Raw genomic sequence first — 19233 nt, forward strand, 5'->3', positions numbered from 1 at the left:
GACCCAGGAGGCACCAGTTACTGAGCTGGGGAGGGTGGGGGGGGACCCCCCACATGCTCCTCGGCAGACCCGGAAGTGGACCAGACATGCTTCTGGTCCACTTCCAGGTCTGCTTCTGAGCACACTAGGGAGCCCCCATGCTCTTGTGGGATGCTCCATGTCCCCCAGCATCACAGCATTCATGAGCTCCTGCTACCTAGAGGTATGTAGAAAAAACATTTAAAGCTGTCTCTATGTCTGAATCTCCAAATCTCTCCAAATTGATTCAGAGGGTTCCGATTTGATTCAAAGAGATTAAAGGGCCCTTTGATTTGATTCAGATTTAGAGTTTTGGTCACCAAATCGGGCCAAATCTCTGCCGAATCAGCTCAGAGACTGAAGCTTTGAACAGCCCTACTGCTTATGCTTTTTAAAAGTCTGCAGGAGAAAAATTTGAAAATAATGGCAGCTTCATTGTTTGATTGAAATATTCTATCACTGCAAGAGTTTTTTACGCTGTATTTCCATGCAGTTTTGGAAATCGTTTCCAGTGTACAGTATTGTCTTGCTACTTGGGTCCATTCTGGTAGCATTTGGCAAATAATCTTTGTACTGTCTCCTGCTCTGTTAAACTGCGTAATACACATTATTGCTTAATAAGGAAATAATCCCATACAGTTGTGGAACCACAGGTTGGGAATCAAAGCATCAGGCCCAACCTCTGATTTTGAAGGGGGCACAAGAATGACTGCTGCCACTGCTGCCCGAGGTACAGAAATTGTTGGTTATGCATAAGATTCTATACATTAGGGTTGTCAAACATACAGCTCGTGGGCCAAATCAAGCCCATCAAGCTACTGGCAAGCCAGGGAATTTGGGGGCATGGCATGCTACAGAATCCAGGGCCCTTCTGCTGGATATGGACCTCAGTGGCAAACTAGCAAGTGAGGCAACAGACCTCTGTTTGCCCTGTGGTTGCTTTGCATACAACCACTAGGCCTGCCACCACTCCTGCTCCCACTGTCTCTGCTTGGCCCATGGCTACCCTCACCACTTCCAGCACTGGCCTCGCTGTTTGTCCCATGTATCTGGCCCACAGGAAGCCCTGTGGTGTGGATGTGGCCCGAGGTAAATTTGACATCCCTGCTCTACATTATATAACCACCAAAAATGAAGTTGTTTGGTCTTGTTTGGTGCTTTTGGTTTTCTGCTCAGTTAAAAGCCAGTGATCTTGGACACAATTAACTTTGTTGCAACTTAGTTCAACAGAATTTTTTTGTGACAGTACATATATTGATACCTCTGGTTGAAACATATCTTTGAATATAAGCTGCTTTTTTACTGTTGAAATCTCATAGTAGCTGAAGTTGTTAAATATTCATAGGCACTAAGCCTGCCGACTCACTAGGCCTTTGGTGAATCTATAGTAGTTGGGCTTATTTTTCACAAAATCATACAACATGGTAAAAGTTATATTTATCCCCTGCACGCCAACTCTACTAAGGTTTTATTTCTTCCTGTGCCTCTGAGAAAAACTAAACTGCATTGAAAAATATTACTTTCATCATTTCAAGACTATTGACTGTTCTTGTGTCAGTTAATCATTGGATGGGTGTTAAAGCCCCAAATCTTGTGAAGTATTGAACTCCTTCAACTATTAGTTGGCATGGTGGGAGTTGAAGATGCCCAGGAGATTGTAGAATGGGCTCAAAACCTCACAGATTCTGGGCCTATTCTACAGTCAAGGAGTAAAGAACTCTTTATCTAGAACATTATATCTAAATAACCCAGAGTTGTGCCGGGACTGTCAACACTGTCAGTATGAATATTGGCTCTAAGGTTTAACTAAAAACAAAAGATCTTCGTATCCCGTCAGTCACACAGTGTAAGTTGTGAATGACTTTACTGATTGCTATGGAAAAGTGGTGTGTGTGGGGCAGGGGGAGGACGATTCTCATGGTTCTTAGTGTAGACTGAGTTTTATGACACAATAATATATATAATATGATAGCAAAAAAGTTCATCATGTTTGTGCTTAATAGCATAATTGTGTCCCTTCATATTTGCAAAGCAGAACTTTAGACAAAGATGCTGGCATCAGAAGAAAAGCAACAGGTACAGTATTTAGAGAATAATAGAGGCTGTTTAAAAGTCTGTAGAAAAATTCTCAGCTATTACTTTAATATGGGCCCTTTTTTGTTCTTTTTCTTTTAAGCCAATACTGAGACTTATCGAAAGATTGCATGTGGAAAAAAATATCAGGGCATTTTTTTCATATACTGTAGCTTAAAAGGAATGTGTGAAATTCAAGATTGGAAAATATTACACACAAGTATTATTTTCCCTTTGTTGTTTTTTCAAACTTATTTTTCCTCAGACCTACCTTCCTTTCCCACCCCATATTTCCCCCAAGACTCCAAAGGAAAAATTACATCAAATGGTAAAACCTCATTGTATGTTATTTCCAAAGGAATCCATGGAAATCTTGAATATAATTTTAGCATTTGCACTATAATGTTCCATTGTTAAAACAGCAGCACATCAAAGAGTGTTCACTCACTGAAACTGCTAGTAAGCAAAAGTTGATGTTCTTGTGAAGATTACAAAACATTTAGGAATTTGTAACACCTCACATTGGTTGTATTAATAGAAGTCAGGAGTCAAAATCTCCTGTTATATTAGTTTGGTCATCTCCCCAACACTTGCAGTACTCTTCTCTGCATTGGGGTTCTTTGTCTGTCTAATTCAGGGCTGCTTTGGTTGGCCTCCAGAGCCATGTCATCTGGCCTACAAAGATATCCCTGGCTAAGTACAGACAGTCAAAAAGCCTGAGGCTGAATCAATTCAGCCGTTGCAGTTTAGTCTAAACTGCAGAGATTAAACTGAGAAACAACTGGATACACATTTACTTTTGGTTCAGGAAATACAGCCACATACCTACAGCGGGTCTGGCCAGAAGCTAGAGGGGCACTAGAGCTTGCCTGTAGCCAGCATGGACTGTGAGTTTGCTTCCTCTTCCTGCTGCCCCCAAGTTCTCTGGGATTTGCAGTCCAGAATTAAAGCACCAGGACTCTCCAGGGTTGCTCATCACTTCCTTTTCCTGTTTCTAGGTGCCTCTAGGATTTATAGTCCACAGTTGTAGCCAGCAGTATGTTTCAGTAAGTTTAGCAGTAGGCCAGTTCTGTACACAGGGGAATGTGGGTTTAACACCCCTCCATGGCCCCAGACCCAGCCTGGGTTTGCCTGGGGGGACAGTCTCTGCCTTCCCGCACAAAACCCCTCCCAACCCTTCCCTGCTGGAGCAGACAGCACAGCCCAGCACAGGGCTGGAAAGCATTCTGGGGTGCTGTGGGACTGATTTAACTTAAATCAGGAAGGGGTCTGGGACAGAAGTTTCATAAACTAGTTTGACCCAAATCAGTTAAATCTGATACTACATTCAACCAGGTTTATCTTAAACCAGTTTCAGCTATTTTGAAACTGGTTTACGTGTACTGAGCTTCTGTTCTGTTACAGGTTTAAACCAATTTCTGATCACTTAAACAAGTTCTGTCCCTAGTCCACGAGTCCAAAAATTTGATAGTGCAGGAGCCGTACTGTTACCCTGCTGCCAAATTTCTACCAGTGGGGAGCCCTGCAGGCCAGGTAGCATGGCTCTGCATGCTAGTTTGGCTTTATGGGGCCTGATCCTAATGTGCAGGGCCTGATACATGTGCACAGGGCAGGGCAGAGCCAATCCAGGCACACCTGGGCCAGGCATAGGTGGAATGGGGCCCAATCCAGGAATGCAGGACCAAGAAGACAATGCAGGGCCTGATCCTAGCGTTTTGGGCCTGATCCAACCCATGGACTGAACCAGCCCACAGTTCAAAAAAGTTGAGCACCACTGGTCTAATTTTTAGGCCATGTCCAAACTGCCTCCACAACTAGCATGCAACTGCTGCTGAGAAGCAAACAGTGCCCATTCAGTCCTGCTCTAATGCACCAAAGCCTGGCAACTAAGTAATATGGATTGTCCTAAAAGTGCCTCTCAGCACCATTCAGGACCATTCTAAGCCATTCACACTGCCTAATCACTGGGCTTTGGCATCTACTGAACAAACATGAATGGGCAGCACTTGTTTCTCAGCAATTGTCACAGTCCATTAGGAAGGAAATACTAATTTTCTAAGCCATGTAGCTTTCTCAGCTTCCTTTAGCAGAAGGTATCACATTAAGTATCTTAAATATTCCTTTCTTTGAGTTCATCTCATTGCTCCTAGTTTTATCCCTTTGCATAACATCAAATAATACTTAGGGCCCCACTTCTCTTTTCAATTACTTCATTTCTGTTGCTTACATCTTTAATCTTTCCTAAAAAAAAAATCAGTCAGTCAAATGCTTACATGTCACTGCTTTCTGAATTTTCTTCAGTTTGGTGACATCTTTCTGCTTCAGACTTGTCTAGAGCGTCTATGTACCATCTCAATAAGGCTGTAGAGCAGATGTGTTAAGTCTGTACTGAAGGGGGTGAAGAGCTCACTGGCCAAGTTCACGGATGACACCAAGCTATGGGGGAGCGTGGTCATGCTTGAAGATAGGCTACAGATATAGGCAGACCTGGAAAGGCTGGTATGCTGGGCAGATCAGAACCTGATGAAGTTCAACGTTGAGAAATGTAAATTGCTCCACCTCAGGACAGGTGACCCCCAACACACCTACAGGCTTGGCGGCACCAAACTGACCAGCACCACGAATGAAAGGGACCTGGGGGTCATAACAGACCACAGTATGAATATGAGCCGGCAGTGCAATTCTGTAACCAGTAGGTCAAATAATACTCCGGCATGCATCAATCAATGCATCTCCAGCAAAGCCAAGGAGGTGATTCTTCCACTCTACTCAGCACTGGTGAGACCACTGCTGGAGTACTGTGTCCAGTTCTTGGCACCACACTTTAACAAGGACATGGACAAGGTTGAGAGAGTCCAAAGAAGAGCCACCCATATGATCAGAGTCTTAAAAGGCAAACCATATGAGGAAAGCCTGAGGGATGTGGGACTCTTCAGCCTGAGGAAAAGAAGGCTGAGAGGGGACCTGGTAGCAGCTTACCGCTACGCTAGGGGAGTACATCAAGGGCTTGCTGAGCAACTGCTCACCAGGGCACCCGAGGGGAAAACCAGGAGTAATGGCCACAAACTCTTGGAAGATCAATTCAGGCTCAACATTAGGAAACCCTTCACAGTCAGGGTGTCCAGACTGTGGAATAAGCTCCCTCTAGAGGTGGTGCAATCACCTACCTTGGAAATTGTCAAGAGGAGACTGGAAGGTCACCTTGCTGGGGTCACCTGACCCCCAGGTATCGCTCCTGCTTGATGCACCAGGTTAGACCCAATGATCTTCCGAGGTCCCTTCCAGCCTTACAATCTATGAATGAGGAGATGATGTCTCTGTGAATAAACCCCAGACATGCATTGACCTGTTTTGTGGCTATGACAATTTAAGATTTGCAAGGAAGGCAAGTTGGGATCCTACATATGTATGATCATTATTTATCAGGATTTTTATGGGGGGGACAGGTGGGGATGAGGGGGCAGGTTACTTACTCTAATCCCAAATTGTTCTTTTTCTATATTTTGCCTAGTTGGCATTAGGTGAAGTAGTGTTGATTACACCTTTATGGGGCCTGGTCCTAATTTGCAGGGCCTGTTGTAACTTAAATGCTTAAATTAACTCTGAGAGTTTCTTTCTGACTTTATATCATCCATATAAATAGGATACCGATATTATAAGAACACCATTTGGGTCTCAGAACACATTTGTTAAGAGCAGTGCTGTGAGAATAAATTATTTTCAAACCACTGGCAGCACTGAAAAATCAAAAAAAAAATAATTTTGAGATAATGGCTTTTTATTTACTTTTCCAGTGATAAGTAAAACTGAACATTGTTGAACACAAAAATGAAAATTTTTACTTTCGTTTTCACTTTTCTAATTAAGTTGAAATGAGCTGAAAAATGAATCGGCTGCAGGGTTGGTTTCTTTTCATTTAACGATTTGGTACATTTGAGAAATGTCTCAGTCAATCCAAATATGCATTTTCAGTAAAAATGTCTAAGTTGAAAAAAGCTTTTCAGCTCTAACCAAGAGAGATTTAAATGGATTACGAGGAATTCTTGATTTAAACAAGGAGATCCTGCATGTCGTGTCACTTCTAAGCTGCAGTCAGTCAACATAAATGGAAAGCTGCTGTAATTCATATATCTTTAAAGGGTCTTGACTCCTTCCTGCAGGCAGACACAGGGTGGCTGACCCTAGAATTCATTTCACTGCCATTCATATGAAAATTTTGGAAAATCTTGCCCTAAAGGTAATGTACCCCTGCAGTTTTGCCTATCTGTCACAGGAATACCTTGTCTGGGAGGACAAAAGAGTTGTAAATTGTCATACGACCAGTGTCACTCCATTTTTGGTGAAGACATACAACAAGAAAAAAAACAACTGTAGACAGGAGTTATTGAAGTAATATAGTATAGCGTTTTAGGCTTTACTATTTAATATAGGCATATGTGGTTCTTGTTCCTATAGAATCTGATGACTGTTTATTAGTTAGTTAACATTTCTGATAAGGCTTGTCAGGGATGTGAAAAATACAGATATCATGAAGAAGGAATTATGATATTGACATTCATATTGTCATAATTATTTGGCATTTAGATTTATCCCATGTCCATTACATAACCTCTGAATTAATTTACAGCTCTTACACAATTAAAGTATTAGCTCCACACTGTTCTCCAGATAATATCAATGTACCATAATGTCAGTGTAGGGAGCAAGCCATTCCAACGCTACATCATAGTGTTCATTGTTTTAGGAGTTCATTACGTGACAAGAATTATCTGTTCCTGATGAAACGTGAATTTATTGATTGGGCCATAAATTTTTTTGTGAATAAATTTGTTAAAAACATCATTCTTTTTTGTTTTGATCAACTTAATCATTTTCAGTTTTTCCTTGGAAGACCCAACGTCTAGAGAACTAGAAATGTCTTGACTTTTGACACTTGAATTTTTAACTCAGATGTTTTCAAAAAGTGAAACATTTTCATCCAAAATTTCAATTTATTTGAAAATCTGTTTTCTTTTGGGAAGCACTTTGATATGTTTATCTGCTGCAGAGACCAAATACTGCTTGCCTCTATTGTTTAATCCTTTTTATCATCTTGAAGGCAGACCAAGGTGGCACCTTTGAGACTGACTGGTTCAGAGAGACATAAGCTTGCATAGGCCACAGCATACTTCATGTAAGCCCACTCAAGATGCAGCTGCATATAAAAAGATAAAGCTAGAGAAAAATGTGGAGGTCCACATTTTTAAAGCAAAATGTATTGCTGTAAGCATGTGCCACCATTGCTTCATGATTGGCACTGACTACCTCTGGGTTTCTAAGTGGAGTTTAAAGTATTGTCATTTTTGCTGTAGAGTCCTATTTGGCTTAGTACTGTGCTCCATGAGAGATTCCTTCTGTCTCTGCTATTTATTTAATATTTTAGAGCCATTTATGCTAGACTAATTGTCCCTTCACATCTGGTAGTTCTTCCTAAGGACCCATGCCCTTCGAAATCTAGGTTGTTTGAAGAAGCCTGTATCACTTCAAGGAGATCCATAGGTAGAGTTGAGGGATTTACTTATGATCCAACTGCTGTTCATTTTACCTCTCAGTGTATTGTTAGTTGCATTTTAAACAATGCAGTTCGAACCAATAGAGGTGTCTATTGTGTTATGATAGTACAACGCACTGTTCTTATAAATAGTAATAGGTATCTAGATAAATGAAGGTTGTGTTTTCTTTATCTTGTTGTTGCAGGATGGTTTCAGATCAAATATTGTTAAATATATTATGTATATTAGAAAAACCTGGGCACAACAAATTGATTTTATAGCTAGACTTTCATCCTTAAATCAGAATGTATGCCCTTGTGTTTTACGATTGCTTTAATGTAGTTCATTTTGTAGTTTAGTTTGTCATTTTGTGGTATAATAGGAGCAGGGTACAGGAGTAGCGTGGTTTACAACAGGAACATGAGGTCACTAGGTCACTTGATATTTCAGCTACAATCTTCCTGTCTTCTAGAGGCTTCAAATCAGGGATTTATGTTTCTGAAAATGGATATATCCAATGAGAGAAGGTGGTAGGATGAACTCCAAGAAAACTTTTAAGAAATTTTCACTAGGCCGAAGTTTAGTGATGGAGAGAGAAAACTCCTGCTGCAAGATGAGTTTCCTTTGCAGGTTATCTCACCCAGTACAAGAATAAATTTGCAGGAGGTATATTGATTTATAAATGAAATTAGTCAGGAAGGATGGAATAAGGGTATTTATTACTTACTCCCAGGGAATTTGGGATGATATAAGAAGTTTCTTTGCAGAAGACAGTTTAAGCTATTTTTGTTAAATCTGATGTGTATCCTACCCCTTGTCCACCAGTGCAGACAACCATCTGGTATGGACCAATTTAATTGTGCTGTGCAATGGGGGAAGATCTGGAGTGACCACCTGGTGGATACCTGCACTGTATATGGCAAGAAGGTTAACTCCATGCATATCATCATGTGTGAGGAGGATGAAGCATTGATAAAAAATAAAGTTGAGGATACAAATCCATCACTGTGTGGATATTCGGAATCTTTTTTCTCACCTCACCCAGAATCAAACTGAGAAAAGTAGGTTGATATAAATTTTGTGAGGTGGCCACAGTACTGCCCCGTGTCCTTTCTTGTTGTAAACCTCCAAAAAAACTTGAATTTGTCAAAAAGGGAAAGGGAAAAAGGAATTAGATGTCAAAAAGAGGTTTGTTTCTCAGAGACAGTTCTTTGACAGTTCTGTACACTTTCAGTAGGAATTTAATTTATATTTATACTGTGGGATTTGACCTTAAAGGAAGAGCTCATGTTCTTCCTACAAACTAATTTTATTTATACCATCAAAATGTTGTGTTGTAAATAATCATTTTGGAACTCGGTTGTATTAATTCAAATATAGACATATTCATAATGCCAAGCTAACATATTTACCACTTTCACTTGAATATAAGATGAGATTTTTCTCCCAATCAGCATGGGGTGGGGGGAAGCTCCCCATTTTATATTTACATACCAGCAAGTGTTTCTGGAGTACCTGTGCTGAAATTTGCAGCAGTGAGGGTTGGGGCCGGAGTCAGATCCACAGTGGTCTCCTATTCCCCTCTGCAGTTTCTGCCCTCTTGTCTGTCCCTTTCCCTTTCTTACTGTCATATGCAGCTCACTTCCACATTGTGTCTGGGGAGGGAACAGAGCCTTAGCAGAGTATGACACTAGGACAAGGTAGGAAGGCTGCAACAGAAAGAGGATTGTAGAACACAGGGCAAAGCGACCACCTGACCTCCCCGCCGCCACTATTTTCCGTGCTGTAGTAGTGGAAGGGCAATGAATTCAAGACAACACACTGATCATTAGATTCTTCACATGGAAAATTATACCAAATTTATACATTTTCTGTATATAGAATCTAACTATTGGTGTTCATCTTGTATTCAGGGTCATCTTGTACTTGAATAAATATGGTATTTTAGGGCTAGCTGATTATCGTCATCACATTCTCCACACTGGATCATAACTTTGGGTGCATAGTAAGAGCCAGTGAGAGTACCATGCCAGATCTCTAAAAATTCTTTGTCATGTGAAGCAATCCCTGTTTTGATGCACAATTATGACATCTTGAGATTAGCTGAATGTTTTTACATCCCTTGATGTTCTTCATATATAGGGTAAGTAGCAGAAGAAAAAGGAAGGATGCTAAACTGCTGAATTTAAAATGCTTGTAATTGTAGTTCTCTATTCATAGACTAGGTGTATTACAATCAGAAGCAATGTAGGGTTGTCCCACATCACTGGGGCATACACTTACATCACCTTTAAGAGAATGACAGTCAACTATTCTCTTTGCCATTCATTTTTTGTACTTCTTCTGAAAGTGCCAAACTGGAACCAGCTGTAATGGGGTTTATAGTAGTATAAACTCCAGTCCTTCATGAATTGAACTGAGAATAGTAAATAACTTTATGCAGGCTAGTCATGACTACCATCCCCAGCTAATATGAGCTCCATCTGAACCAGTAACTGAAAAGTGAAAATAACTTAATCCCATTATCCAGATTATGAGTGATCAATTTCCTCCCCCAAAAAAGAGAAATCTGGTGAGTAAATCCCATTCTCCCACGCATGCCACCTCCCAAGTCAAATGTAAAATAAGCACTTTGAGTTGTACAGTTCTTTCAGAAATGTCTTTCCACCCTTCCCACTTAATGTTTCCATTAAAACATGAAGGTATTCAGTCTCAATTAATCCTGTCACATGATATGATATCTGAATCCTATTTTTGTAGCGGTTTCTCTCATGTACATAGTATACAAAACATTTTGTAAATAGCTTGTTGCTATGAATCGCCCTGATCCAGCTCCATAGTAATGCTAGAAGTAACCAGTTCATATTGCACTTCAAACTACAAAGCACTTCAGACTACTCAATCACAGTTTATTTGGGATTAACAAGCTATTGTTATTTTCTTGGACTTTGTGAAGCACCATTTTGGCATGTGTCCATGGGAGAAAGATTATATGCTGAGGAAAAGGAAGCTACATTTATTTCCTTAAACAGCTTTATAGTGATAATGACAATCATGAACAATGGATGGATGGAGTTCTTAGAAGGAAATTTTCATGATTATCGAAAATGTAGTTTAAAGGTGCTGGGAAAAAGTCTGTTTGTCTTATCCTGCTAACAAAGAAGCCAAAATAGCTATTAAATTTGGTCATCTGGAACATTTATTTTTGCCTCCAATATTTTATGAAAACAGTGACTTTTTAACTGTAATTTATTCTGAGGCTGTTTTATGTCTGCTATAGAAATAACATTATTAACTGTCAGTTCATTACACCGTTTCATTTTTTTCCCCCTTTCTTTTAGGTGGGAAGAGATAGAGAAAGTGGTGCCTCCCTTCTATAACTTAATCTAAAACCAAAATAACTTTTTGTTCTACTGCTCTAACTGTCTCATTTCTGAGTCACTGTTCGAAGCAGGGGTTGGGGAGTTTTAAGTACTGTAGATTAAGCACTTCAAAGCCAGCCTTGACTAATATTTATGTGCGTTTAAGACTACACGAATATACAGCAACATCCAGGAAACTCAGCCAGTAATTCATAAAAGTCAAAATGTTCTGTTTCAGTTGATTCATAGCAGTGCAAATGATATGAGAAGACCCCCTTAGATCATCGAGCCCAGTTGCTCTGCATCTTCTTCTTTACTAATCCCACTGGATTTTCATCTAACCTGTGTTTGAAAACCTCTAGTGTAGGTGACTCAGCTACTTCACTAGTCAGTTTATTCCATTGCCTAATTGTCAGGATTTAAATGTTTTCTCATGTTTAATTTGATTTTTTTCCATTTTTAGTTTTATTCCACTATGCCTTGTTTGACCAATTTATGACTCTAGAAAATAATCCTTTCCTCTCCTTCTGCAATACCACTCAAACATTACATATCCCTTTAAATGGCTTTTTCTCCACCAGCTATTCAAATGGTAATCCCATCAAGTAGTTTTCGGATGTCTTTTAGCACTTATGCCATTTTAATTGCCCTTCTTTGAAGTTCCGTTCATTGTTCAAGCTCATTTTTTAGAACAAGAGGCTCAAAAGTATATTCTAAATATAGACTTACTGTGACTAAAAAGGTGTATCTTTACATTCAGTGACCACTTTAAAATGTTTCCTTTGATAACAAATTAGGACTGCAGTATACTATGTTCTTTGGATAAAGGAAATGTCTACAGAATACTCAGAACACTGGGATGACAGTTTCTAGAAGACAAATACAAAAAATATGGGTTTAAGGACAGTCATTAAACTACTGAGGTTGCCATTTATTTTTATGATATTGTCTTGGTGACTCAGATAACTGCAGTTTTAGTCATCATCATAGAACACAAATGAACTCTCCCCCTGCCCGCAATGTCAATGCTCTGTTTGAAACTTTCTTACATTTATACACTATTTTGAGGATTTAGGTGGTACATATATTTGTGGCAGCCCACTGTACAAAGGTGAATTTCATTATCATGTTCTAAGAGGTTCATTCCCAGTTCATAGCTACATCATTATATCTCAAGAAGTGCACTAATATACCGTCATCTGTTCTTGCAGTTTGCAGAGTGTAGCGTTAGTGATCTACAAAGATCATGTGGTTGTCTGTAGAATGAAATATTTTGAGAAGCTTACAGTGGGGGGTGAAGAGGGTGGAAGAAGAATTGATCTGGGAAGAAACTCTCATGAGTCAAGCTGGAGAACCTCTGATACAGAATTTTTAATCTGATGCCATGTATTTCTCTCTGTCTGTACAAGCTTGCCAGAGCATGCTGCTCCCTGATATTAATTATCCAGCCTACCATGATTTATCATCTGCCAATTTGGTCATTGTGAAATTTGTATTGTTCTACAGATGATTAATGAATGCTGCACATTGGAAAAATGCAGGTCACAACTCAGAGGACTGGATGTTGCAGGACAGATCTCCACTTCTCCAGCCATTTTAACTTTACCCAATTGAAGTAATTGCAATTCACACCTACTACATAAATACACCTCACCCTAACTTATTCATGCTAGGGTACTTCCATTCTTGTAGCCCCTTTTCTTAACTTTTTATATTTGTGCGTCTTACTGTATCAGAAAGTTATAGGAGAGCAAGATTAATTGTGACTGCTAAATTAATTTTATTCTGCAAAAATGAAAAACTAGTCAGTAAATCTTAAATGACCTACTAAGTTTCATGAATTTAAGTTATTTATCATTAAGACTCTGTAGTTTGTCACTGCAGTTTTTAGGAATAATAATGTGGAGGTTAACAGGAAATAATCAATATCATGGAAATACATTTCAAAAGGTTAAAGCTCTGGGACATTACTTGGTCTCAAATGACTTTTTAAAAAAAATTTTAACTCAGAAATAAAACATATATTCATTCAAAGTACAAAAGAAACAAATGAGTTACATTTTTTAGTTCATCTCCTTGCCAATGTAGATATGCCCCATATCTTGATAAATCTTCAGGCCTAAATTTTCCAAAGTAAGTAATGAATTTCAAAGGTCCCAAGTTTGGGAGACAAGTTAAAAGAGGCTCATTTTCATGCTTTTTAAAATAAAAAGACTTTTAAAGTATCCTTGTCCTATGAATGACCTCTGGTGATCTAAATTACATTGGCCTAATATCACATTGCAAACTTGTGCCCTCTGAGATTCTCTCAGTCTTATGGTGGCTTCTGACTCTCTTTTTCTCACTGTTTCAAACTGGTGTTCCCCCAAGGTATTTTAAGTTGAATCTTACTGTTTCCTCTCCATTTTACTAATCTCTGTAGGCAGTATTTCTTGCTCCTTTTAGGTCTTTGGAGTTCATCTCAGTTCATTGTAATCTGCACATACCGCTCACTCCTTTTGGATCATTAATTAAGATATTGAATGAGATGGAACCAAATGCCGATCCCTCTGGCACCCCAGCATGTGCTGTGTGCTAAGAGTTTTGAACAAAGGAGCTGCCGTGCCAGAGCTGACCTTTGTAAACCTAAATTGGTTCTCAACATGGTAATTTTAATCGTCCTTTTAAAAAAAATAGACACTTCGACAAGGGGGAGCCTCAGAGCCCCTTGGGGAATAGAAGATCTTGCTGAGAATCCACTGCTTTTGGTCTTTTGTATCACTAGGCTCTTATCATTGAGCTGTTGCTCACTATTAGCCTTTCTGGCATTTTACAACTCCAGTCTTAAGGCTCTAAGTAGTTTGTTCATCTTCCTACTATCAGATGCAGGCACATGCTGAAATGCCCAAGAGCCAAAGCCACTGACCATTAGGAAAATCTACAAGCATATGGGCAGGGTGAATTATGGCCATGTAACTGAAGGTGAGGGATCTTAGTTTTAGTTAAACTAGCACAAAAGGCTGTAAGGACATGCTTATTGAGACATCATGGCCTAGTAGACGGAGTGATTGAACAGGGACTCAGAAAACCCAAAGACTTTGTCATTTGCTTTGCTTACTTACTAGATACCTTAAGTGAAATCACTGTGCCTCATGTGTGCCTCAGTCTCCTCCCATGTAAAAAGGAGGTAATGATACTGACTTCCTTTGTAAAGTGCTCCGAAAAACTACTGCTGAAAAACACCGTATGAGAACTTACCACTTTTCTTTATGTTATTATTGTAGTTTAATTTAGGCTTATTTTGGTTTACCTCATGTCAGCTTGGCATAGTTTTGAATAAAAGCACAATCAGTCACTTTTAACCTGAAATAACAATGAACAAAGGGGCTTGTGCTGGTTTAACTGAACCAAGTTTAATTCAAATGTTCACGCTGGTGTTTGGACAAGGCTATATTTTGACCATTCAGTATTCTCTTTCTCAATATTAAAGTTAACTGAAATAACTGTTTACCACTTTGTTCCAGATTTCTTGCTTCCTTCATATCTGCATTTCTATCAGCTCCAAGACTGACTTACTGTTGCACAGTTGGCTTTTTAATATGGCTGAATAAAGAAAAATACTCTGATACTGGTTTCCTATTTCTGTCTTGCCAAAAGTGTCACCTTGCATATTCAACAACAGTCTTTATTAATAAACATGAAAGGCTTGATTCTTTATTGCATTGCAGCTAATTATTTTAGTGCAAGCTATGTTTAAAAGGCAGCTAAATCTGAATGGGAACAAATTATGCCCACTTGCGTATGTATTCTGTTATTTTTTCCCCCTTGGAAAAAAAGTAGTACTTGATCATGTAAACTAAAAACCATAAAAGGGGCCAGAATAAATTTGAATGGACTTGTTCAGCAATTTCCTAACTTTTGAGTGATTGACTTTGTTATTTTATCACTCTTTAGGCATAGTGACTTCGTATGCATGTAATGCTTGAGTGTCTCTAGCTACAACCAAAACCTTTCTAAACTGTGATAGAATCAACAACTGGTTACATAAAGTTGCAAAACATATCCCAATTTTTTTAAATATCTTCATCTTTCTTTCTTTTTCTTTCTCCTTTTAGATTTATCCCAGAGTATACTGGATGAAGAAGAAAAGCCATGAAATTCTGAAGATTTTCCTCAGAAGGATATATCTATCTGATGTCAAATGCATTCACAATGCAGCAGTACCAATCTGTATTTTACTCAGTACCAAATGGAGCCTCCAGAAAAAAAACCCTTTAAAAACTGCACAAAAAAGTTCCATTCACATCAAATTGATTGGATCTTCCGGCCAACTACTAGATTTAGCATCCTTTCTGTGAACAAAGTCTAACCACTTACCAAACTGTTGTAAGGTACATTTATGTTAATCTGCAATATCAGCCCTCCATAAGGATTCTGTTGATTGATCAAAGAGTGTTTACATACACTTAAAAGCAACCTTTGTTTCTGGATATGTTTTATCTGATTGTTAAGATATTCTGTACTCTTCCTCCCTTTGAGATTACATTACCGTTTTCTCATAATGTAACAGTTTTGACAAAAGATAACCATCTTCTTTCCTCCTCTGCTAACCAGTCTCTATTTCTACACAGCTGAATTCACCACCAAAAGAAAGGTTGATAATCCACCAAGTTTCCTCTTCCCCCATCCCTGATATATACGTCTACTCTCAGGAGATAGAGTAAAATATAGTAACTTGATATAAAGACATAGCGTCTCCAGCCCTTTTGCCATGAAGTCACTGCAAAGAGAAGTAAAATTTAAATTTAAAGTTCTGTAAGCACTGTGACATGCCAATCTTTTCCTGCATTAAATATGATACTTATATCTGTAATTCTGATTAGGGTCAAGATTTTCAAACATGATGAATGATTATGAATGCCTTAATTGCTTAACCCAATTTGAGACAGCTTAAAGAGGATCTCAGTTTTAGAACATGCTGAACAGTCACTCTCTGAAAATCAGGCCCAAGGTGTCTCAGTTGGAACATCCAAAGTGGAAGCACCTGAAAACACCTTTGAAAATCTTGGCCTAGTTTTTCTGAAGTGTCAGGTGCACAAATTAATTCTTGAGAGTAGCATGAATGTAATATCAGTATAAAGCTGCATATAATGGCTTCAAGATAACAGAGACCTGGCTCTGAGCATAGGAAATATGTCTTTTTGTTTTGGCCTATTGGTGGAAATACAAAATAAGAAGTTTTGGCTTCTTTGGCAGCATACATTAAATGAATGGTATGTCTCATTTTATAACAGACACATTGCAAAATCTTCCTTTACACTTGGCGCCCTTGGTGGCTGGCTCAGCACAAGCACCAAAAAGCTTAATAACATATAAATTCACTATTCCAAGAAAAGATCCCTCCAACTCAGTTTGGAGAACTTTGGGTTGGTGATGGCTGTAGATTTGTACTACTTTTTACCAACAGTAGTCCGTGCTGTACCTGTCCTGTGGATAGAGATGGGACTTGATTCTCCAAGACCTCCAGTCTGGGAGCCTTCATTACCATTAAGTCTACTTTTAACTTCTTCCCACCTCCCCAATGCCAAAAATATTTGCTCCCATCCTGCAACAGTTGTGCATTGCCAGTAGGCCCCTAGGTATCCTTGTGGTACTGCTCTATCTCAATAAAGATGATGTAACTGTAGTTATGCAGAAATTTTTAAACAGATTAACTATTAAATGAAGCCAAGTGATAAGGAAGCAGAGGAAAGCCACATGTGGCCCTGAAACTCGTTGAACATGCAGCAGTCCCATCTGGTTGGTCTTGTTCTCTAGTAGACCTCAAAGACCTTCCAGGCACAGGGATGAAGCTCCCTGCTTCTTTCCCTGAGGGGGCAATCACCATCCCTCTGCTTGCAGTGGAACAATTGCTCATGCAGAGTTTTCTTTGCTATTGCATCCCTCCCGCTTGTTTTCCTGCAGGACGGCAGTATCAAACTCATCGTAAGGAGACACCTGCCCTCCAGCTCTGTGAAAATTGTACAATAAAAGAATCTCCCATAGTCTCCATATACACCTCAGTGACTAAAGAAAATCCATGGGACCTAATCGGTTACTGTGGCTATTAGGCTTAAACTTTAACCACAGGTCTCAGATCTTCTGTTGTGTACTATCAGTGGCTACTAGATAATCTAGAGAAGTCAACTGCAATTACTATTAAAATCCTGTACTATAGAAGTGCCATTACAATGTAGATTCCTGAGCCAAAGAATTCTATACTGTTATATACAGCATCTGGAAAGGAAAACATATGGCTTTAGTGGGATAAATTATAGTGTAGCAATTATCATTATTGGGTATGAGCCAAACACTCAAAACTGTCATCAACTTCAGTGGAAATTTTGAGCAAGCAGTGAATAGAGGTTCAGGTCAGTTATATGTGTCTATTTCTATAACTTTTATAACAGTGAAGCATGTTAGCTTTGGTGTTGCTTCTGTTTGCCTATTCTATGCTATGCTTTGCAAGATGAAGTCTCTGTGGGGAATGAACCTATAATACTTCTGAAGGGGAAAAAAAGCAATAGCTAGAGAACGAAGAAAGAGAAAATAGTGCATAGTGATAATTTATGGTCTCTTTTTGTCTCATGATATATTGTGGCATTCAGTAGTATCATCAGGTTTTAAAACAGATATATTTACCCTGGATATAAAAATAACTTGTTTTTCCTATGGCCATGTAATCCAGTGAATTTAGAGGAAATAAATCATTGCAGTTTAGTTGCTTACCCAATAGTGTAAAAGGAACCAACATGAAGAAGCTCTCAGAAGTTCTCAAATGCAGTATGAATGAAAAATCTGGCTAGCTGATTCTATTATGTGCAGGATTTGCACCAGTACTCAGTCTGCTGTCCTGTTAATAAGAGACCACATTATTTAAAAATAAGGTTGGGGTTGTAAGTACAATTTTCTAGTATTTATGCTCTAAAGAAATACTCATTTAAAAAAAATTCTTACTTGGAGTAAAGCAAGCTTTAAATATGCAGTGTGTCTATTCTTAATCAGATTACTTGAAGAAAATGCTATATTTTTATGTAAGGTTTAGTGCAAAAAAACCTTGAACTGGTCATTTTATCAAACGCAATTATAGACATCGTTAGAGGTAGAAATAGGAAGCACATTGTGATGTTATAAAAACCATCCTGTCAGTGGTACCAACTTTTTTCATTGTTTATATCTACTCTTTGAAATGCATTTTCTAAAGTAAGTTGTGCTATAAAATGAAATATACATTTGATTTTCTTTGAACTAGAGAACGCTTATTAAATGTTTACTGAATGATATTTGTCCAAGGTTTTTTCTTCAAGTTTTTTAATTCAATCCCTCCCTCCTCCCCCTCTTTCCTTCTCTCTCTTCTGTGTTTGTTTTGGGAGTTTTCACCCTTGCATTTTAGAACAATACACTAAAAGGTTTATTTCTATACTGACCAACATGCAGCTGAGTTTCTGAAAGTCTGGGCTCAGCTAAACTTTTTGGGTTTCAAGACCCTGTGTTTTGCACATCCCCAAATTAATTCTTCAGTCCAAGTAATGTTCTACTAAAGCAAGGAATCGCAACAAATCTGCATTTCCCAGGAACTGGATTTCATTTTAGTATTGTCTGTGTTTCTTCTCTTCAGCTTTTACTCTGCAGACTGAATTAGATGTTTGCCTGAATGTTCTTATCTTTGTTCTCATAGTGCATCTAAAGAGTAATTTGCTGCCATGAACTAAGGTATGCTGAGCAGATACTGTAATTTCTATGTGAAACCCTTTACTGTAGAAAAAAGCATCACAGTCTATGCATTATGCTGAATAAATATATTTTTTTCCTCATCAATATATCCTGTTTACAAATTCTCTATTCCAAAACCCAAGCAGCTATGAGACTTAAATATATATGACAATATTTTAGTGGCGTGCCTGGATTTCTATGTTTACTGCTTTGAAATTAGTCTTGAGATTTTTGTAGTTTTGAATCTCAACACAAAACTTCCTTTACTCTGACAAACTTGTGTAACCTAAGGTCCTTCCAGCAGTTACATGTGCACTGTGTAGTTGAGTTAGAACCTCTGCAACTGCAGTGACTCTTGAGGCAAGTGAGTGCTCTTAATTTCAGATGGAAACAGTGAAAGATTCATGCTGCTTGGTGCCTCACAGGGAGCATTCAGCATCTGGCAGGATTAGGGCTGTCCTTAGCAACTGTGATCCTGGTTTGCCTTCAGATGCATCAGTTTTCCAGAACATATCATT

General features: G+C 38.8%; 1 protein-coding gene across 6 annotated transcripts in view; it reads left to right on the forward strand.

The window, feature by feature from the left end:
* BBS9 (Bardet-Biedl syndrome 9) overlaps positions 1 to 18822 on the forward strand; it is a 479447-nt gene extending 460625 nt beyond the window's left edge. For all 6 annotated transcript variants that reach the window (XM_019538430.1, XM_019538471.1, XM_019538463.1 and 3 more), the window contains one exon: positions 15079 to 18822. In XM_019538430.1, the coding sequence (XP_019393975.1) occupies positions 15079 to 15119 (41 nt within the window). In that variant the 3' untranslated portion in view covers positions 15120 to 18822. The remainder of the gene's footprint in view (positions 1 to 15078) is intronic.
* The last annotated feature ends 411 nt before the right edge of the window (positions 18823 to 19233 follow it).

Source organism: Crocodylus porosus, unplaced genomic scaffold (genome assembly GCF_001723895.1).
Source record: "Crocodylus porosus isolate Cpor-Errol unplaced genomic scaffold, CroPor_comp1, whole genome shotgun sequence".
Classification (NCBI taxonomy): domain Eukaryota; kingdom Metazoa; phylum Chordata; order Crocodylia; family Crocodylidae; genus Crocodylus; species Crocodylus porosus.